The 23,284-nt window shown below is 42.3% G+C and overlaps 1 protein-coding gene across 1 annotated transcript in view; it reads right to left on the reverse strand.

The window, feature by feature from the left end:
* The window catches only part of DENND2C (DENN domain containing 2C), a 319,873-nt gene that overhangs the window by 74,544 nt on the left and 222,045 nt on the right, over nt 1-23,284 (reverse strand). The window contains exons 10-12 of the mRNA XM_069238733.1: nt 16,481-16,550; nt 4,004-4,081; nt 1,905-2,045 (exon numbers count right to left, since the gene is read on the reverse strand). Coding sequence (XP_069094834.1) covers nt 1,905-2,045; nt 4,004-4,081; nt 16,481-16,550 — 289 coding nt within the window. The remainder of the gene's footprint in view (nt 1-1,904; nt 2,046-4,003; nt 4,082-16,480; nt 16,551-23,284) is intronic.

Below are 23,284 nucleotides of genomic sequence, written 5' to 3' on the forward strand. Positions count from 1 at the left end.
CTTAAATTTAGTATTTAAGGGCTACCCTGAACCCTAGAAAATTAGATTCCTGCAACTACAAGAAGAAGGACTGCCCAGCTGAAAACCCCTGCAGCGGAAGACCAGAAGACGACAACTGCCTTGGCTCCAGAAACTCACCGGCCTGTCTCCTGCCTTCCAAAGATCCTGCTCCAGCGACGCCTTCCAAAGGGACCAGCGACCTCGACATCCTCTGAGGACTGCCCCTGCTTCGAAAAGACAAGAAACTCCCGAGGACAGCGGACCTGCTCCAAGAAAAGCTGCAACTTTGTTTCCAGCAGCTTTAAAGAACCCTGCAAGCTCCCCGCAAGAAGCGTGAGACTTGCCACACTGCACCCGGCGACCCCGACTCGGCTGGTGGCGATCCAACACCTCAGGAGGGACCCCAGGACTACTCTGATACTGTGAGTACCAAAACCTGTCCCCCCTGAGCCTCCACAGCGCCGCCTGCAGAGGGAATCCCGAGGCTTCCCCTGACCGCGACTCTTTGAACCTAAAGTCCCGACGCCTGGGAGAGACCCTGCACCCGCAGCCCCCAGGACCTGAAGGACCGGACTTTCACTGGGGAAGTGACCCCCAGGAGTCCCTCTCCCTTGCCCAAGTGGAGGTTTCCCCGAGGAATCCCCCCCTTGCCTGCCTGCAGCGCTGAAGAGATCCCGAGATCTCTCACAGACTAACATTGAAAACCCGACGCTTGTTTCTACACTGCACCCGGCCGCCCCCGCGCTGCTGAGGGTGAAATTTCTGTGTGGACTTGTGTCCCCCCCGGTGCCCTACAAAACCCCCCTGGTCTGCCCTCCGAAGACGCGGGTACTTACCTGCAAGCAGACCGGAACCGGGGCACCCCCTTCTCTCCATTCTAGCCTATGTGTTTTGGGCACCACTTTGAACTCTGCACCTGACCGGCCCTGAGCTGCTGGTGTGGTGACTTTGGGGTTGCTCTGAACCCCCAACGGTGGGCTACCTTGGACCAAGAACTGAACCCTGTAAGTGTCTTACTTACCTGGTAAAACTAACAAAAACTTACCTCCCCCAGGAACTGTGAAAATTGCACTAAGTGTCCACTTTTAAAACAGCTATTTGTCAATAACTTGAAAAGTATACATGCAATTTTTATGATTTAAAGTTCCTAAAGTACTTACCTGCAATACCTTTCAAATGAGATATTACATGTAGAATTTGAACCTGTGGTTCTTAAAATAAACTAAGAAAATATATTTTTCTATACAAAACCTATTGGCTGGATTTGTCTCTGAGTGTGTGTACCTCATTTATTGTCTATGTGTATGTACAACAAATGCTTAACACTACTCCTTGGATAAGCCTACTGCTCGACCACACTACCACAAAATAGAGCATTAGTATTATCTATTTTTACCACTATTTTACCTCTAAGGGGAACCCTTGGACTCTGTGCATGCTATTCCTTACTTTGAAATAGCACATACAGAGCCAACTTCCTACACCCATACTCTAGCTTTCTTGTATGACAGTCAGCACCTTCCACAGTGAAAACAGCATCTGGGGACTTGTCACTGAAGGTGCATGGCATGCCCCATTTTTAGGTGCTATACACGCAGTTTTGTGAGCTACAAGGCCTAAGCATTTAACATTATATATCATAGGTGTACTTTCTGCCCTATATTCTATGACTTTATTAAAAAGGTAAATATGTTAATCAGGGATTAGCCAATCTCTTTAAGTCTTGGGGATCAGAACACATACACTGGGCATTGGACAGCAGTGCTCTAGGGTGCAAAATCTAAAAACCAGCAATACAATTCAGCAAAAAACAGGGGTGACCACAAAAAGAGGGGTATTTTCTCACAGTAACCAATCTCTGAAGCCAGATGTGTCACAACATATATCTATGTATAGGTACTGACCTCGCTCCCAGATCCAGGAAGGAAGCTCTTCACAGTGATGGTGCGTCCTGGGGCAGGGAAGGGAGCCTCCATGACACTGCGCATAAAGGGGGACACCAACGCTGGAGACATTTCCCTTCTTTTTTCCACTTCATCCAGTATCTGCGTAGAGCAAATTGCAAAGGATTACTAGTTAACAGGTGCAGTTTCAGTGTTAAGAAATCTGGTAGTAGTGTGGCATAGGAGGAACAAAGAATTATAATAGCAACTCAAGTAATATTAATTGCATTGCAACATGTGTGCTATAAAGTGGCTCTTCACAGAACCTGTATTTTCCCTCAACGTGAGGTTGTGAAGCAGGAGCAAAACCACAATCCAACTAAGAAGAGGTATTTAAACCTTTCCAAAACCATTGCCACAAGAAAGCTTGTGAGCGCATGCACTTCTTTAAATGTTGATCTTCTATACAGTGTCTGTAGTACTGACAGATAGTTGGTGTCCAAGGACACAGGTGGAAGTGAGGCACAAGAATATAAATTGAATTGCCCATGATCTCATAATTTGGTTAAGGGTTAAATTAGAACCCTGATACCTTAGATGTACATTCCACAACTTAACAGCTATGCTACACATAGAGACTGATGTACTAAGGTCAAATCTCCATCCCATTTTTTCACACCTACTAGTTAGTAAGCTCATATTTATTGATAAAGAGTTGCAGCATGAAATGGATGCGAAAACTTATTCTTCATTCATTGAAGCAGGAGCCCTTTTTCAGTACCCTGTGAATGGCTGCAAATGCAGACATGGACGCCTGTAAGACACAGGAAACCTTCATCTCTCCACTTGCATTTCATGAATGACAACATTTTTAGGGTCGAGCCTGCGTGGTATGCGCTTGCGCATGCGTTTCGCTAAGCAAGACGCTTTAGGAATTAAAAAGGGCTCAGAGCCCTGTCTACGTCACGTCAGTGTCTTTCATTGGCTCGTGGGCTTGCCTGTTAGAATCTGTTTCATTTCATTAGTGGAAGGCATGCATACATCATGCCTTTTCCGGTGGATAGCCCTCCTCGATCGCATCAACCAATTACAGAAAACATACGAGGCTCGCTGTTTTCTGTCCGGCTCGTGGACTACTTTTTCTCTATTTTCCCAGCGCGATCTTGCTTGGCAGAAGTTGAGCGCTTTACATAATATCGACCCTGTTACACAGTTAATTGCACTTTTTCCGGTTACGAACATAAATGCACTTTTGCCGATGGGTTTCATTACGAGTGAAAAGTCGGGTTAGGAGTATACAACGCTATCAGCTCTAACACGAGCAAACGCGAAACCCGTTGCATTGCAAATGCTTGTCTTAAAAGCAGCCGCTATCCTTAAAAGGGACAAGAGCTGCTTTTAAAAATAAAAGTTAGATTTCAAGGAATGGCATGAGGACGACATAAAACGGTCCTCTGGACTACTTACAATTCTTCATCATTATTGGCAGTGGCCTTTAGCAAGATGCAAGCTGTAGCACAGGATTAGATTCCCCTTTTCAAATCTGTCACTTTCACCCACCATCCCCTTGTGGGCTTCGTAACTGATCAATGATTTGCAACAGGAACTGCAGTTGCAAACTATTGATACTTCACATACCAACTCCCAAAAGAAATGGCAAATCTTGTTATATGCCCCCTTCACACTGCGAATCAGTATGGTTACCAAAGTATATTTTGCAAGTTGGAAAGACATTTCTGAAGAAGAAACTTTGCTATCTCATGAATCACATTCTATGTGACTGCAAAAATGCTTAATACATCAGGCCCATGTTTCTCGTTTTTTTCACTGGTCTAGGAAACTGTTAGCTAAAAAACATCCAGCAACATAGTGTGAAGTGCAGAGAAAAGTTTGCATCTTTCTTAAACAAAATCATAAAAACATCAAAGGCCCAAATTCCAAAGCATTTAAATACTCCAATACATTGGTAATCCGTCTGTCTTTAAGAGTCTATTGTAATCCCATGAGCTGTTTTAAAATTATAATGATGTGGGACAGCCAATTGAAATGGAAGATTGCTACAGATATCTTTCCATATGTGAATATAATTCTGCAGAAGCAATGGAGATCTTTCCACTCACCTTTGAAAAGAGGTTGAAACAACCTAGCCGACTAACGATGCAGTACACCTCTGGCAAGCGTTTTCCTTTACCCTGTGGCTACAATGAAAAACATTTATTAACATAGAACAAATAAGCTTTTAAAACTAAAACACAAATCCTCATTCCTTCAGTGGCACTAAAAAGCTCACATCAGTGATTTACAATAGTAGTGTCTAATACTTCTCTGGATCAAACCAAAATACATTTAATCTGTGTAATCAGGGTAGCTTCTTAGACCAGCAGATTCTCTGCAGATGATCACAATTACATCTAAGGTGACTATTAGAGGCAAATTTTATATATATATACATATACTGGAATACTGGAAAAACAACGTTTACAAGGATGTTACAGTTAGCAAATAGAATTTTAAAAAAATAGAAATTCACCCGTTATAGTTAGAGTTTTCCCAAGTAACTATAACTTGTGCCCCAAGATATCTATAACTAGCGCACCCACCATGCACAGTTTGTTCGTCAAAAATGTGACTGCAAATATTACATTGATATTATCAATGATGTTATCAAAGATGTCATGAGTGGCGTACTTTGTGTGGTAATTAGCAGTGTATGGCAAGGGCACGAGGTATAGTTACTTTAGGGCACGAGTTACAGTTACTTGAAATAACTAACTATAACAGGTGAATTTCTATTTCTTTTGTACGTTTAAAATGTGAGCCTAACTATAACATCCCAGTTACCTTTGTTTTTTAAATAAATTTCGATTTTTTTTAAATTCAATTTCCTACTATAACATCCCTGCAGCCTTTGTTTTTTTCAGTGAATTTCTCAGTTTTTTTTAAAACACAATAAATTTTCATTACTATATGGTAATCCAACCACTGTCACGCACAGCCGAAGATTGGGCTTGGTGGGGTTGGCTGCAGGGACTGGTCTGTGGCCAGGCTCTGCAGCCAACCCTCCATTCACAGAACCCTGATGGAGAGAGAGAGAAAGTGCGAGAGTGATTTAGGCTTTGATGAATGATATACTGAGAATGAGATATTTCTGGACAAATTTGAAAGAAAAATGTTTTTGTCAATTAAAAAGAGTGAGCTCATCTTTCAGTATGTAGCTCTAATATCTTTAGTTGAAAAGACACTAAAGCAGGAAATGACAACAGACAAGCCAGCACTAGAACACCTAACCTTTAGTTGTGTATATCTGACACATTAACTACTAGGACAAAGGTGACTCCTTACTGTGCAGTGTCCAGACTTAGCCATGATATTCAACCCACAGATTTTGAGGGGGAAAAATACTTCAATGTTACATCACTAGGAATGTGTAACTGCCAAATCACTGGACAATAAACAGACACATTGCCATTATATGATTTGAACTTTCAGCCTACTGAGTCACAGTGCAAGACCTTGACCATTAGGCTAGGAGTGACTCTGTTCTGGTCTGCATTCAAACATAACTATAACATTCTTACCAAACATCTTGCTAGTCTGATGCTTTTAAGTCATTGCATGGAGTGATCATTGCAATAACAATCTCTAACTCTCTTCCATCCCGTTATGGGATGGAAGAGAGAGTGACAGGACCGCACGGGGAACCGCAAGACTCCCTCTGTCCTAGCCAGTTCCCCGTGTTCAGCAGGAACCGGCATTGCTCCTACAAGTGGGGGGCTGCTTTAAACAGGAGCTCCCTGCTTGTGGGAGCAACGTGTTCATGTTTCCCTGCACGTCTATTTGTGTGCAGGGAAACAGAGGAAACTTCACTTTCTGCAAACAGCTATGTCCCGGGGGTGGGCACCCAGGGACACAGCAGGAGCCGGCCCTGGGGGGTGGTGGTCCCCAGGGCCACCACTGGCTCCTCAAGAGGGCCATGCAGCCCTCTTTCAACGTGTATTGCTCTAGGAGGTGGTGGTCCCCGGGACCAGGGGTCCACAACAGACCCTCACATTATTTTATTTTAGCCCCAGGGAGGTGGTGGTCCCAAGGCAGTGGGGGGCATGTTGTCCCACCTACATAAGTAGTTTTGCCCTGGGGAGGTGGGGGTCCCTAGGGCTGTGGGGGCCATGCACCCCCGCACACAAATGATTGTTTGCCCCTGGGAGGTGGGGGTCTCCATGGATGTGGAGCGGGCAAACAGCACCCCTGGATATAGTTTCACATTGGCCCCAGGGAGGTGGTGGTCTCCAGGCATCAAACTGCCCTAGGAGGGGTGGTCCTCTGTGTACCCTTCCTTAAATTTTAAATGTCCCCGGGACTTGGCCCACCCGAAGACTTCTTAAAAACAAGTGTGTGTTTTTTTTTATTTTTCCCTTGAATTTGTGGTGTCTTCGCAAATTTGTGGCAATTTTTTTAAAAGTGTTTTTTAGCCCTGGCGGAGTCCCGCTGGGATCTCAGCACTAGAGCTAAGGGGTGAGGGTGAGCGTACCCTGGCCCGTCGTCTTATTTGTTTACTTTTTGGTGTGCTGAAGCCAAGTCCCAGGATGGCTGTCAACACTTCCTGGTTGAAGAGTTGGCAGTCAATCAGAGCTCTGCACAAGCTTGTGATTATTAGCGAAGGTGTAGTGGCCTCAGATATACAAATTTGGAATTCCATTAATTTCTCAACAACTACTGAACGGATTCACACCAAATAACAAAAAGCACAATCTGCATACCAAAAACTACTTTGCTGCCAAATTTGGTGTAATCCTGTCCAGTGGTTTGGGCTGTAGTCATGTTCAAAACTGCTATGGAAATTAAGATGGGAAGAACACTTTTTTTGACTCCCACCACTTTTTCTCAGCCCCTACTTTACGGATCACCCCGAAAGTTTCTGTGCGCAACAAGAATGCATGGAACACTTATTTATAAAAACAATTGGTAAAGATTCATCAAACGGTGCCAAAGATATAGGCAACTCCCATGGGGCTGCATTTTCTAAGGAAACATGGTCCTAACTATAACTATCTACTGGTGACCGATATATATGTATATATATATATACATATATATATATATGGAAAATGTCACTTACCCAGTGTACATCTGTTCGTGGCATGTTCCGCTGCAGATTCACATGCTATGCATAGTCCTGCCATCTAGTGTTGGGCTCGGAGTGTTACAAGTTGTTTTTCTTCGAAGAAGTGTTTTCGAGTCACAGGATCGAGTGACTCCTCCTCTTCGGCTCCATTGCGCATGGGCATCGACTCCATCTTAGATTGTTTTCCCGCAGAGGATAAGGTAGGAGTGATAAAGTATAAAGAAAAGAGATGTCCATGCAAATGGAATAGAGATATAAATACATATGAACAAATGAATGTTTTAACTTTAACGGCTACAGGCTCCTGGGGAGGCGGTAGGGCACATGTGAATCTGCAGCGGAACATGCCACAAACAGATGTACACTGGGTAAGTGACATTTTCTGTTCGATGGCATGTGTAGCTGCAGATACACATGCTATGCATAGACTACAAAGCAGTTCTTCCACCCATAAGCGGTGGTCAGCCTGTAGGAGTTGAAGTTGTTTGAAACAGTGTTCTTAGTACAGCCTGTCCTACTGTGGCTTGCTGTGTTGCTAACACATCTACACAGTAATGCTTGGTAAACTTATGGGGTGTTGACCAAGTGGCTGCTTTACAAATTTCTGTCATTGGTATATTTCCTAAAAATGCCATTGTTTCTCCTTTTTTTCTGGTGGAATGTGCTTTTGGTGTTACTAATAGCTGCCTTTTGGCTTTTAGCTAACATGTTTGGATGCATTTTACTATCCACCTAGCTAGTCCTTGTTTTGAGATAGGATTAACAGTATGTGGTTTTTGAAATGCCACAAATAACTGTTTGGTTTTCCTAAATGATTTAGGTCTATCAATGTAATACATTATAGCTCTTTTAATGTCCAATGTATGCAGCGCTCTTTCTGCTACAGAGTCTGGCTGTGGGAAGAAGACTGGGAGTTCCACTGTTTGATGGATATGAAACGGTAATATCACCTTTGGTAGAAATTTTTGGTTTTGTCCGAAGTACTACTTTATGTTTGTGCACTTGTATGAAGGGTTGTTCAATAGTGAAAGCTTGGATTTCACCAACTCTCCTTAATGAAGTAATTGCAACTAGGAATGTCACTTTCCATGTTAGGTACTGAATCTGACATGAATGCATAGGTTCAAATGGTGGAGCCATGAGTCGTGTGAGTACAATATTTAGATTCCATGAAGGCACTGGGGGTGTTCTTGGTGGTATGATGCGTTTTAGTCCTTCCATGAAGGCTTTGATAACAGGGACTCTAAATAGAGAGGTGTGTTGTATCTTTTGCAAATACGCTGAAATAGCGGTGAGATGTATTTTGATGGACGAAAAGGCTAAATTTGCTTTTTGCAGATGAAGCAAGTAACCTACAATGTCTTGTATTGATGCTGAAAGAGGGGCAATCTGTTTAGATTGACAGTAAAACACAAACCTTTTCCATTTGTTCGCATAACACTGCTTGGTAGTGGGTTTTCTAGCTTGTTTAATTACTTCCATTCATTATGTTGGAAGATGTAGATATCCAAACTCTAAGACTTCAGGAGCCAAATCGCTGGATTGAGTATTGCTGGATCTGGATGCCTGATCAGTTGTCTGTTTTGTGTTAACAGATCTGGTCTGTTGGGGAGTTTGATGTGTGGTACTACTGACAGATCTAACAGTGTCGTGTACCATGGTTGACGTGCCCACGTTGGTGCTATAAGTATGAGTTTGTTTTGACGCAGTTTGTTGACTAGAAATGGAATGAGCGGGAGAGGGGGAAAAGCGTAAGCAAATATCCCTGACCAGTTGATCCATAGAGCATTGCCCTTGGATAGAGGGTGTGGGAACCTGGATTCGAAGTTTTGCCATTATGCGTTTTCACTGGTGGCAAATAGGTCTATGTCTGGTGTTCCCCACTGATGAAAGTATGTCTGAAGCACTTGGGGATGAATTTCCCACTCGTGTGTTTGTTGATGATCTTGGCTGAGAACATCTGCTAATTGATTGTGTATCCCTGGAATCTATTGTGCTACTAGGTGAATGTTGTTGTGTATTGCCCAATGGCAAATCTTTTGTGATAAAAGGGACAGTTGCGATGAGTGGGTCCCTCCTTGTTTGTTTAGGTAATACATTGTAGTCATGTTGTCTGTTTTGATCAGAATGTGTTTGTGAACGAGAAGAGGTTGAAAGACTTTGAGTGCTAGGAATACGGCTAGCAATTCTAGGTGATTTATGTGAAGTTGTTTGTGTTTGGTGTCCCATTGTCCTTGAATGTTGTGATTGTTGAGGTGTGCTCCCCATCTAATCATTGATGCATCTGTTGTAAGTGTGGTTTGAGGCATAGGGTCTTGAAATGGCCGCCCTTTGTTTAAATTTGTGGAATTCCACCAGTGAAGCGATATGCATGTTTGGCGGTCTATCAACACTAGCTCTTGAAGTTGACCGTGTGCCTGTGACCATTGTTTTGCAAGGCACTGTTGTAAGGGCCGCATGTTTAATCTTGCATTTGGGACAATGGCAATGCATGATGCCATCATGCCCAACAGTTTCATGAAAAGATTTGACTGTGCACTGTTGGTTTGATTGAATTTTTTGCCAATACATTGTGGAATGTTTGTACTCTTTGCGGACTTGGGCTTGCAAGTGCTGTTTGCGTATTTAGTGTGGCTCCTAAATACTGTTGAATTTGCGCCGGTTGCAAGTGGGATTTCTGGTAATTTATAGAGAACCCTAGAGTGTGTAGGGTTTGTATTACATAATGTGTATGGTTTTGACACTGTGTATGACTGTTGGATTTTATTAGCCAATCGTCGAGATATGGAAAGACATGGATGTGTTGCCTTCTTAGGTAGGCTGCAACTATCGCAAGGCATTTTGTAAATACTCTGGGAGCTGTTGTTATCCCGAAGGGTAACACTTTGAACTGGTAATGTTTTCCTTGTATTACAAACCTGAGATATTTTCTGTGCACTCGATAGATGGGTATGTGAAAATACGCATCCTTGAGGTCTAATGTTGCCATGAAATCTTGTTGTTGTAGCAGTGGGACTACATTTTGTAGTGTTACCATGTGAAAGTGTTCTGATAGGATGTAAAGATTGAGAGTTCTGAGATCTAGTATTGGTCTCAAGGTTCCATCTTTTTGGGGAATTAGGAAGTACAGGGAGTAAACCCCTGTTCCTATCTGATGTTGTAGTACAAGCTCTATAGCTTGTTGGAGTAATAGTGACTATACTTCTTTTTGCAACATGGAGATGTGTTGGGAGGAGAGTTTGTGTGGTTTTGGAGGTATATCTGGGGGAATTTGTGCCAATTCTATGCAGTAACCGTTGCGGATAATAGACAATACCCAATTGTCTGTTGTAATGGGTAACCAATTATTGTGGAACGTTTGCAGTCTTCCTCCCACAGGTGAAGTGTGATGAGGGAAGATGTGGAGTGAGTCACTGTTTTGTCTGTGAGGCTTGTTTTGCTGGCTGATATTTTCCCCAACCTCTGGAGAATTGGCCTTTCTAAGTTCCTCTAAACCCACCTCATTGGTATGATGATTTGGACTGTGAGGTGGATGCCTCAGATGTTTGTGCTCTAAAACCACCCCTGTATTGAGGTTTTCAAAATTAACCTCTGTATTGTGTATTATACAGAGCACCCATGGCTTTAGCGGTGTCTGAGTCTTTCTTCATCTTTTCAATGGCCATATCAACTTTAGGGCCAAAAAGCTGTTTTTCATTGAATGGCATATCAAGGACAGCCTGCTGGATATAGGTTTAAACCCTGACGACCGAAGCCATGCGTGTCTCCGAATGGTAACAGCAGTATTGCTTGTCCTAGCTGCTGTGTCTGCTGAGTCTAGGGCTGACCTAATCTGGTTGTTAGTAATAGCCTGCCCTTCCTCGACTATTTGCTGTGCCCTCTTTTGTTGATCTTTGGGGAGATGCTGGATGATATCTTTCATCTCGTCCCAGTGGGCCCTATCATACCTAGCCAGTAGTGCTTGGGAGTTGGCTATTCTCCATTGATTAGCTGCTTGCAATGCTAGTCTTTTGCCAGCAGCATTGAATTTCCTGCTCTCCTTGTCTGGTCGTGGTGCATCATGGTGCATTCACAACTACAGAATCAGGAGGCAGTTGTTGAGTAATGAATGCCGAGTCAGAGGGAGGTGGCTTATATTTTTTATCCACTCTGGGAGTGATGATCCTGGCCTTGACTGGCTCTTGAAAAATTTGATGTGCGTGTTTTAACATGCCTGGAAGCATGGGAAGGGACTGGTAAGTAGTGTGAGCGGAGGATAATGTATTAAAGAGAAAATCAATCATCCTCAAAAGGCTCGGTGTGCATGGCTATGTTGTGGTATGATGCCGCCCTAGCCAGAACTTGAGTGTATCCATTGCTATCTTCTGGTGGTAATGGTTTGGAAGGATAGCAGTCTGGGCTATTATCGGAAATGGGATCTGGATCACAGAGATCCCATGGGTCGACATTGTAGTGTTGTGAATCTGCAGAGTGTACAGGAGACTGTGCAGGTGTAGGAGTAGTAGGCAGAGAGACAATCAGGTGAGGAGAATGCAGAGGTGACTGATGAGGTGAAAATTGTGGCGGTGGAGATTTTTGCTTAGGCCTTGCACTTCAGCTGGTGGCTGATCAGTGTCCAATTATCCTTGAAATGCTAGCTTCCTCTTAGTCTTCAGAGGAGGTGCAGTTATAATCTTTGCCAGTGTCTTTATGAATATGAATTCTGGCCTACCTTTCATCAATTTCCTCCATTTGTGTGAGTTCCTCCGAAAATCTATGGCTTTCTTTAAAATGTTTCGAAAGTCCATGCTCCTCTGTGTAGATGGGTATTTTTGGCTCCGAAGCCGGTTTTCTCAGGAACGAAAGGCCGGGAGTGGATGTTGGCCTCGGCTCCAAAAGGGATTTTTGAAGCTTCGACTTGATGGGTCGGTGTTTGCCTGTTTCAGAGCCTGTGCTTCGGCTTGAGTCCGAAGGCTTCGGTGGTGTGGCCTTTCTTGGTGCCGAAGTTGTTGCTTGGTCACCGGAAGTCTTTTTGTGGGTGGTGCCATGGCCTTCTGGCAGTGTCGTTCCTGAGGCCTTGTGTTTGGGCTTGGATTGGACAGCGGCAGGAGTACTCACGTGCTGTCCTGCTGTGACTGGTCTGTCCTCCTCGGAATCCTGCTTGGAATCAGACCCTGGGACAGAGACTGCGGTGTGCATAATCTCCTCTTCCTCGACGTCGAGATGTTCGGTGCTTCTCCACGCCATTTCCAACCTTCACGCTCTTCTGTCTCGTAGAGTCTTCTTCGAGCGGAATGATCTGCAGGCCTCACAAGTATCCTCTCGATGGTCTGGAGATAGACAAAGATTACAAACGAGATGTTGGTCTGTATATGGGAACAAAAGCGAAATGGGGTCTGGTCCATGAGGCTTCCACGTGGTCGGCCTGACCAGTCCAGAGTTGGGCGCGGGGTGCCCCGAAGGGCGAGTAAAGAAATTGGATCCGCCAGTACCGAAGTGTCAATGAGAGATGATACGCGATTGAAACAATACCGACGAATTAGAGAGTTTTTAGGACTTTTCCGACTCGAACTACCGGAGCGAAAAGAAACACGTCCGAACCCGATGGCGGAAAGAAAACAATCGAAGATGGAGTCGATGCCCATGCGCAATGAGCCGAAGAGGAGGAGTCACTCGATCCCGTGACTCGAAAACACTTCTTCGAAGAAAAGCAACTTGTAACACTCCGAGCCCAACACTAGATGGCAGGACTATGCATAGCATATGTATCTGCAGCTACACATGCCATTGAACATATATATTTATATATATATATGTGTGTGTGTATACAATACATAATGAGTGACAGTGTAATATGCCCTACATTGTCATCAAAGGGGTCTGGTGACATAACTCTGAGATCACTATATATGACAATATTACGCATGTTACCTGTTATGTATTTTTCATATTACATGCTGATTCTGCAGTAGCTAACTTGAATAAGTTATTTTCTTCCAAGTAAATTTAACAGTGAGCTGCGACTGGAAATAGAATGTTCGAGCTTACTTTTCATGAATAAATTGCTGATAAAACAGTTTACAATAAATATTACTGGAGGATCTATGCAATACTGTGGTTGCAATGTTTATCACATAATTATGGATTGAGGGCATTCGTAGCTTAATTTGCAAAAACAGATGCAAATTTGTGTGTGTGTGGGTGTGTGGGAAGTTGTGTGTGGCAAATTAGTAGCAAGTGCAATATATCCATAACTATGCTGTAAATGCTGCAGCCACAGATCTGCATGAATCCACTGGCCTTCACCACTGTCTATCGATGAGAAGGACAACTCACTGGGTGAAGCATGTATAGTTCTGTCTGATTCAGGCAAAGGGGGCTTTAGCAGTTGCACAACTGTTTCATTTGTAAGGATGTTGGACAGTTTTCATTATGTTTGTGTCCTTTTATACTGGCAAGCTAAAGAACAACGCTGCCCTGATAGTACATATTAATAACCCCAATTACCTGGAGGAATTTGCTAAAGCATTTACATCCCTTTTTTCTGACACCAGACAAGAGTCAGCCAGTGGGGACTGGAAGCCAATGGGCCTACATTTGTTTCACACAAAGGACGACAATGGCAAATCTGACCTGCTAACAGAACGTATTTGATGTTGCAGTACACGGAAATGTTGGTTTCATTCTTCATCCAATTGAGAATGACAAGACTTTAATAAGACCACAGACTGCTTTCCATGGAGTTAAATAAGGTTCATAGCAAAGGAATTTCTCAAAACCTAAGAATCGTGCACTACTAGGAAAAGATTGGTATTTTTGGTATTTACAAATTATGCAGTATAATGGATATTAACAGGCTGTAAAACTCTGACATCCAGTCCTTACCCTGAGGAGATCCTGAAATAAGTGGAGGTTTCAAATGTGTTGACATTACTAGGAGGCTGCATAAACTAGCAAATCAGATAGAAAGAGACCATTTGGACCATCAAAATCTCCAGTTCTTTTAGAAATTCTGCATTTTTGTTTATGATTAATGACCCAAACTGAAAGTTTTTTGTTTTCCGCTTTTGAGCCATATAAAATGATTAAGACTAGTGTTGGTGCTGAGATACAGAACTTTTCCAGAAAAGCCATGTCATGTTTCAATGTATTCATTTTTTTATGCACATTTATTCATGGTAATTGTCATGCAAGACAAATTAACATATGATTTCAATGCATTCAACGCAAAGCTAAATTAAGCACCTCTCTGCATTCAAAAGGTGAAAACTTGAGAACTGTACACAATTGTGCAGGACCACTTCCCTATGCCTTTGCGAGCTAACCCTCTACAAGATATTCTCTTGGCTCAATATGTGTATCTTTATTAGTTTAACCATGCAGTCATATGTTCTGTGAAGGGGCCTTTCATACTTTTATTATAGGTTCTTCTTAAAAGTGCCCCTTTCTGAAACATGGCATTGTGCTTTGCTGCAAGAACCTAGGTAAATAAACAAGGGAACCCACAGATCTTAGTGGACCAGATGTATCAATCTGAAAACAACACAGTAGTCCCTTACACTAAATATTATAGCAACGAAACCACAGAATTACAATGAATGCTACATTTAACAAAATGAAAATTTTATTATGAATGAGACTCAAGATATCCATTCCATTTAAATTACAAAACGATCAAATCAGAAAAGTATAGTTTCCAAATAGGCAGTTTTTCAAAAGAGCCATATCATATCTTCGAAAGCCTAACTTTGAGCATATCATTTCTCATGATGGACAATGATAACCATACATCATTCCATGGTTTCAATGACTCAGATTGCTTTTGCTTCAGTACATTAATTTGCAATGTAGACAGTGGCAACAATGTAACACTGCTTAGTCCAATGACTCAGGCTGTTGTAAGAACCTGGCACACACTACATTTAGTCTTCCTTTTTAATTTTCTCAGGGACCATGGATTAACCTTAATGCAATGTATTTAAATATTTTTATGGCGTATATTATATGTCTTTAGCTGTAAGGGGTGAGAGAAGACAGTGTTACTTTGGGAAATTGCTGATCTTTCTTCAGTTATTTGGGTTTTAAACTTATATTTTGTTTTTTAGAAACAGAAACAATCAAAGGCTTAGCATGGGTACTTTTACAGGCTGAGATCTTGCCACAATGGCAAGGAATTCTTGCAACAGGGATTTGTGGATTTTACTGACACAGCTCATTTTATCCACATAGCAGATGTAAGGAAGTAAGAGCTCCAACCTGTTGCCAGCTGTTTTGCCTGATGGTTGAATCACAAAGGTCAGTGTTTCATTACTGAGGAACAGAGCACAGCAATAGAGGACATAACTGTTCTGAGGATTCAGCAATAAATCTGCTCCAGGGCTCTAACAACTCAACAACATCCTCTAGGTTCACAACGTTAAGCAATGTGATGCAAGATATAAGGACTGACATCTTAAGGGAGCCTGTTAAAATACTTGCAAAAATAATATAGCAACTTTGAGTGTGAAGATACTCAGACTGTTCACTAAGGCAAGAAGAGAACTGAAGCAGATACTTTTACACAAGGATGCAAATTCCTGCCATAAAGTTCAACTAAATTATATTAAAATGTAAATGAATATGGTTAAAAATTATATTGAAAATCTGAGTATAGTAAAACTGCAATACATTTTCAGTAATCAATACTAAGCTCTTCCAAATGATTATTGCCTCTGAGAAAGTTGTTAAAAGTAATAACTTTGTTTGGTAACGTAACATGGAGGCCGGTCTTTGGAAGAAACAAACAGCGGATTTGTTCTCCATTTTGCACTGGATGATTATGTGTCCACACATAGTAAAAAAAAATGTTAGTGCCAGAACAAGCAGTGAAGAATATTGTTTTGGTGTACAAAGAGTACAACAGAGTTAGTAAGTAAGTATCTTTTTTTGACAACAAAATAGAAATGTTGTCTGTCTGGTTCGTTGGAAAACATTTATGAAAAAGAGTAAGTCTGTGCATTGAGAACAAAAACACTATAGAAAAAAATATGAATCAAACTTTTTATACTACCTACTCTAACACAGCCATTAAACCTAAAGCAGATGTCTTTAAATGTAGACATTCGCCATACAGAAAGCAGATGTTTCAGTAAAATGTTTTTTTCTGATTTCAGATTGGAATAATTGAACATCCATTAACCTTTACTTGGATTCTTTTGAGTCATAATTGGATGTGGCTGGTAATCTGAATCAGGGTTGAGGCCTTACTGGCTGTTAAAATATGTGTGGTTATAGATGTTTATATATCACTTAATTCCTTTATTTTAATGAAGGAAAACTCTGCTTCTGAAATGTTATTCTACCCTAAAATAATTCAGACCTACCCATGAGACCAATTACATCCAAACATCATAAGAATTGAGGGGTTCCTGGACTTTCATCAAGCTATTCAATTCACCTCAGTCTCAAAAGAATACAGCCCAACTGTAAAAAACTAAGCAGTAAATATTCAGCTTACCAAAAGTTTTTTGCAGTATCCAAACCATCTGCTTCCATCTTCACCAGTCAGAACAAAAGAAAACGTTTCACTAGAAAATAATAATCACATTTGTTTGAGCAATGTAAAAAGTACTATAATGTTTCAGACGCTATTGTTAAATTATTATATTTTCAAAAAATATGTTAATGATGAAATAACGTTTTTCCCAGAAGTTCAATACTTCTCATGAGAACATTTCCCTAATCCTTCATTTCTGGTACTGATATGAGGAAAGTCCTGCTGCTGCAAAATGGTGGCAAATCTGCACAGGCAACTCATGATGCACATCACCTGCATACATATGTCACAGTGTCCTGGCAATGCAGCATATTCAAGAGGATGTTAGGGCCAGTTTAGAGGACTGGGTATGCATTATCTTGCCTAATCCTCCCAAACAACTAAAACCTATATCACTTTATGTCCATACAATCATGAGATCATAAGGTATGTAATTTATTGGCTTTCTAACAGTGCACTTTAACTTCTCACAAGTTGTGCAGTTATCCATTAATCGTTATTACTTTCATTTTCTTTCTGATTTCATGTATCTGACCTGCAGACACCGTTTCTCAATTTGGTGCCATGAGTACCTCTTGTAATTATCTGTAAATCTGTCTTTAAATTGCTAGTGCTCTTGAAGCTGGAAGAATTAATAGCATTATAGCAGTGACTTTACATAAAATTATATATATGACCTTTGCACTTGTACTCCCAGTACTGACACACTTTTGTAAAAATCTTCCAATACGAGTAGATACATATTTTCAAGTAATCATGCACTGCTTCTGGTTTTCAGACATTTTCGCTAGTCCACCCTTCACTCGATTAAGACTAAAAGTTAAGACAATCCACCACAGTCATTTCTATAGCTTAGGAAAGGCGGCAGATTGTTCTACAGGTAAGACACTTTCTCCTCTTTCCCTCCTTTGTGGCCAGTATTTTCTTTTGTGTTGAAACACACTTATGTGGAGAAGAATGGGAGGCATTTACAATGTATCTAACAACTTTCTCTTCTATTGTTCCAGGAAGGTGCTTTCCTAATTCTTTCACTTCATACCTGAGTGGTTTTCTTGGTCTCTTACATCCCTTGTAGTATAACAGATAGGAATAAATATGATTTAATTAGTTTTCCGGATAGTAGATAAGAACCTCATTGCGAATATCAATCAACAATTGGGTGGCTTTCATCCTGAAGCAGTTTTTTGGTATATTTCATTTAGCTAGGATGTCCCTGGGATCAGTTTTCCATTCTCTGTTTGTTATATTTTTAGTACCTTAAACAAAAACTGGTTGCCAACGAAAGTAGCAGGTAGATGTTCAATCAATGTCGTAATATGGAATATTCCAAAGCTGCTAAGCTGCAGAAGAAATGCCAAGCACTCAAGGATTGATTCATTCCTAAGTGTGCAAATTTAGAAATCTTTAGCATTGTTTTTGTTGACAGTTCACATAGAATCCCTATGGTGTGTTTCACAACAAATGCCTGAACGTTTTTCTCTATACGTGCTCCATTTATATTGATACCAGATACAAATACCACCATGTGATTTCATTGAGTGCCCCTCCTATGCTGAATATCCAACCACTTATGGAGAGTTAAGATACAAGCTCTTTTTGTGCAGTATCCAAGTAGGTTCTTTCTGACCTTTTATACAATTATATTGCGCATTGTTTTCTTGCATTATTCTTACAAAATGGTTTTAAACCTATATTAAATAATCTCCATGTAGTCATTAGGTCAGAAGGTATGTCATGTATTGCTTCTCTAATAGCAGCTTGAACTAACACTACAATACAAACCAATTTAGAGAACGCACAGCTCCCTCTGAAGAGGTGTCCCGTACCAGCGGGATAGGTCAAAGGGAAAAAATTAGACTGCAGAGTTAAAAAGGAAAGTTTTCAGATTTTTCCTAAAAATTGTATCAGAGGCAGCAAAACAAAGGCTGATTGGACGGTTGTTCCAGATCCCTGCACTAAGGAAAGCAAACAATCTTCTTCCTCTCCTCGTTTTGCAAACCCAAGGAGTTTGCAGTAGCCTTTGACTGCTGGAGCTCAGAGATTAGGATTGGGAGTAGGCCTTAAGTTTTTTTCTTAAATATGCACGCCCTTTAAGATCAAAAGCTCTAAAGGCCAGTGTGAGCTCCTTAGATTGGAATCGCTTAACAATAGCCCACCAATAAGGTATCGAAGATGGGACGTTACTGACTGAGAGTTTTCAAAGTCAGTCTGGCAGCCCCATATTTCACAGTCTGTAAATCTGTAAACGATGCATTAAGTAAGTACGTAAGCCCAAAAAAATACTTTTTGCGTAGTCCAGTTTAGGCCTCACTAAGGAGTGAACAATGGCATGTCCACTGGCACAAGATGTAGCATTCTCCTTAGAGATTTAAGAGAGGCAAAGCAGTTGGTCAATACCGTTTTCACTTGGGGAGCAAAGGAAAGATCAGTGTTGAGGATGAGTTCAAGGTTCCTGGCAAGTGATAAAGCAAGTGATAAAGGAGAGGGAGGTGCCCCAAGTTCGGAAGGCAATCAATTGCATGAGTCAGGATGTCAACCTCTCTCCTTCTACCATGTTGTGATGCTGGCTAATGCTCATTATTATGTTAATGTTTCTTTCCTTTGACAGATTTGATTTATGTGATTTAGGTGACGAGGAGAAACCAAGTTTTCACTTAGGGGTAGTGAGTACCTAGTCTCACTTAGGGGTAGCAAGTACCTCTCATGATTGTCTGTAAATATTTGTTGAAGCTGTTTGTCCTGATGAAACTGCATACATACTATCATAGTAGTTAAACATGTCCACTTTATATTATGCAACCTTTGCATTTTTACTTCTTGTACTGACACACCATCAGTAAAGATCTTTCAGTATGTCTAGATACACATTTTAAGTAGTCATACATAATTTCTCTCACATGTATCAGGCAATGCCACTGGTCCACCTTTCCTTCTGTTAGAACTAGAAGCTGAGGTGCTGCACTACTGTTCGTTCCACAGTACGACGGAAAGTGTTAGTTTTCAAAACAGTTGGGGCACTTTCTCCTATATCCCTCCCTTTTGACCAGCATTGTATTTGTTTTCATGACACACTGATGAGGAGAAGTCTTGGAGGCATTTAGAAATAATTTGCAACCCCACCAATTCCCTTGTTGTTGCTCCAACGAGTAGTCTCCCTCATTTATTCCACTCTATGAATGAGTGATTATGCTGGTTTTTTGACTCCCTTGCAGTTTAACACATGCAAACATATTTTCATTTGTTTTTGGTGTCACACATTAAATAGGAACATCCCTGACTATGTGAATAATTGGGTTAATGCCATGTTGGGGACTTTTTTTATATACTTGATTTCATAGGAAGGATGACCCTGAGGTCAGTTTTGCCCTTCTCTCATTATTAGTTTTAAAGATCAATGAACAAGGCTTATGTTCCAAAAAGATTAGCAGGTAAAGTTTCAATAAACTCTGTAAAATGGAATACCCTGGTATGCTTCTTGTAGGAAACGTTTGCATGGTTAACCCCACTTTTTTGCCACTGTCAGTGTGTTTTGACTGTGGTCACTGGGATCCTGCTAACCAGGACCCCAGTGACTGTGCTCTCACCCTCTAAATTTGGTTGCTTAGGACTTTGCACACCCCACCATAGGCATACTGGTGCCCCCATATAAGTCCCTAGTATATGGTACTTAGGTACCCAGGGCATTGGGGCACCAGCGGTTCCCCATGGCCCACAGCATGTATTGTACCACCCATGGGAGCCCATACAAAATGTGACTGCAGGCCTGCCATTGCAGCCTGTATGAAAAGCTGCATGCACCCTTTCACTACAGGTCACTGCGCCAGGTCACCCCTATGGTAGGTCCTCCTAGCCCAGAGGGCAGTGTGCAGTACCTGTGTGTGAAGGCACCTCGGCATGAGCAGAGTTGCCCCTACGAACTCCAGCTCCATTACACTGGACTTCGTAAGTGCAGGGAAGCCATTTTACCTGTTTACTGGACACAGTCACTACCTGTGTCCAGCTACATAATGGTAACTTCGAACTTTTGCATGTTTGGTATCAAACATGTCGGAATCATACCCCCAATACTGTTGCCGATATTGGTTGGATGATTCCATGCACTCTGGTGGCTCCTTAGAGACCTCCAGTATTGCTCCTACTAGCCTTTAAGGGCAGCCCATTCTGCTGTTACCCCTCAAACAGGTTTCTGCCATCCTGCTGTTTGATCCGCTAAGGCAGAGAAAGGCAGACCAAAGGATTTCCTGTGGGAGAGGGAGGTAACACCCTCTCCCTTGGAAATAGGTGTTACAAGGCTTGGGAGAGGTAGCCTCCCCAAGCCACCGGTATGCTTTGAAGGGCGCATTTGGTGTCCTCCTTGCATAAACTGGTTTGCACCAATCCAGGGACCCTCGGTCCCTACTCTTGTGCTAAACCGGACAATGGAAAGGGGAGTGACCACTCCTCTGTCCATCATCACCCAAGGGGTGGTGCCCAGAGCTCCTCCAAGTGGCCACTTGGTTCTGCCATCTTGAATCCAAGATGGACAGATGCCCCTAGGAGCATCTGAGTGGCCAGGTCGGGCAGGTGACATCACAACCCCCTCCTGATAGGTGGTCACCCTCCTAGGTGAACAATCCCGTTTCCTGGGCTTTTTAGGGTCTCCCTCTTGGGTGGGTCCTCAGATTCGGCATGCAAGATTCCAGCAGGACCCCTCTGCATCATTTACTTCATCTTCTGACCACTGGGACTGGACCCTGCAGGAACCAACAATCTGCAACTTCAGCCACAACTCCGCTCTGGCACCTTCCAGCAACTGCAACATTTCCCTGGCTGTGCATCCTCTGAGGGTGATGGACCTTCAGCCTGCAATAAAAGTAAGAAGGGATCTCCCTTGGAGAAAGGAGTCACTCCCCTGTATCAGCAGGCAGCAACTGCAACGATGACCAGCTGTATGTATCTTCTCTCCTCCGGAGCTGCTTGGATCCTGCTTCAAAAGTAGTGGTCTGGAATGGTCCCCTTGGTCCTTTCCACCAGCTGTTCAACTTGGGAGACAGTAAGCCCTTGCCTCTCCTTGCAGAACTGCTCCCTGTGCACTGTGACTCTTGCAGCTACCAATGCTTGTTCATTCTTCCTCTAAGGGATCTTCAGGCTCCATGTAGCCCCGACCCCAGCACTCCTTCCTGCAAAGCGCAGTCTCCTGCCTGCTGCTCCAGCGGCGTGGGACTCCTCTTCAGGTGTACTGAGTGGGCCTCACAGCGACTCCTGTAACTGCTGTCCATGGGTCACATGTGGGGGCTGCCTCCTCTTCTTGTGACTCTCCTAGCTGCTGAGGGTCAACCCAGACTCCCCTACTTGGGTCGAATTCTCTGGACCTTGCTGGTCCTCTTCAGCATTGCAAAACCTTCTTCTCCAACTCTTACATTTGCCAAGCTCCTCTGACCGACTACATCACGACCGCCAATGTGGGGCATCACTTATGGAACTCCTCTTCTGCTCCTGTGAGGTACTGTTGATTTTCTTCGTCCACTGTTGACCTGGCCCCGCATCCACAGAAGGGTGGGAAGTGGCTCCTGCCACAACCAGACACTCCAACCCAAACTGGACTTGGTTCCCTTCCTTTGCAGGTCCTCTTCTGTCAGGATCCACCTTTGGTTTCTTCTAGTCTTGTCTGGGTCTTGCATAATCCTTTTCTAAACTCCTCCTGTTGGGTTTGGGGAAAACCAGGTACTTACCACTGCTCTCCTGGTCGCTGGCGGTCACTCTGGTACTCACCTCTTGGCGTTCCTAGTTCCTCCAGCTCCCCTCCACTGATTCAATGTCCTTGGGTGGGGGACTGCCTTTCACATTCCTCTTTTTTAGTATATAGTTTGTCCCTCCCCTAGGATCATCACTATTTGTTATTGCTTTTACCAATGCCTAATGCTTTCTATGCTATTTTCTGATTGCTAATGTGTATATAATAGTGTGTTTACTTACCTCCAGTTCGGGTATTGCCTATACAGTATTTTAGTATTTGTGGTACCATAATAAAGTACCTTTATTTTTGTAACACTGTGTGGTTCTTTCATGTGTGCAAGTGCTGTGTGACTGTAGAGGTATTGCATAAGCTTTGAATGTCTCCTAGATAAGTCTTGGCTGCTCATCCACAGCTACCTCAAGAAAGCCCTGGCTTCCTAGACACTACCTGTACTTCACTAACAGGGGATACCTGGACCTGGTATAAGGTGAGAACACCATAGGTGCTCACCACACACCAGACCAGCTTCCTACACTTCTAAACTACAAGAAAGGGCAAACACTCATGGATGGATTATAATTCCCCCCGCCACCACACAACCTCCAAGCTCTCTATAATGCAACAATTATTTCTCTTGCTGCCATTGCTTAATGATTTCTGTTCTTTTATCATGTGGTTGTGTATGTGGTGTTGGTTCTTGGTATGTCAACATTTTGATGACATTTCACAGTTGTCTGAATTTCCATTTCACTATTCTTCTAGTCTCTTAACGACATAATTATTAATTCTACTTCAATTAATTCAAATTAATTAGTTTTACCCTCAGATTTATCTTTCTTGATGAAACAGATTAAAATGTTAGGGGGAAGACGAATGGAATATGTATCTACTTAGAGTGAACTAAAAGTTTGACTAGCTTACAGTTGAAACAATAGGTTAAATGGGAAGAAAAAATAGTGTAAATGCACTCTAAAACAAATTTACTCGTACATAAACTAATGACATCATAAACATTGGATTACAGAAAATATTGACAGTTGAACAAATCC

Source organism: Pleurodeles waltl, chromosome 6 (assembly GCF_031143425.1).
Source record: "Pleurodeles waltl isolate 20211129_DDA chromosome 6, aPleWal1.hap1.20221129, whole genome shotgun sequence".
NCBI classification, from domain to species: Eukaryota; Metazoa; Chordata; class Amphibia; order Caudata; family Salamandridae; genus Pleurodeles; species Pleurodeles waltl.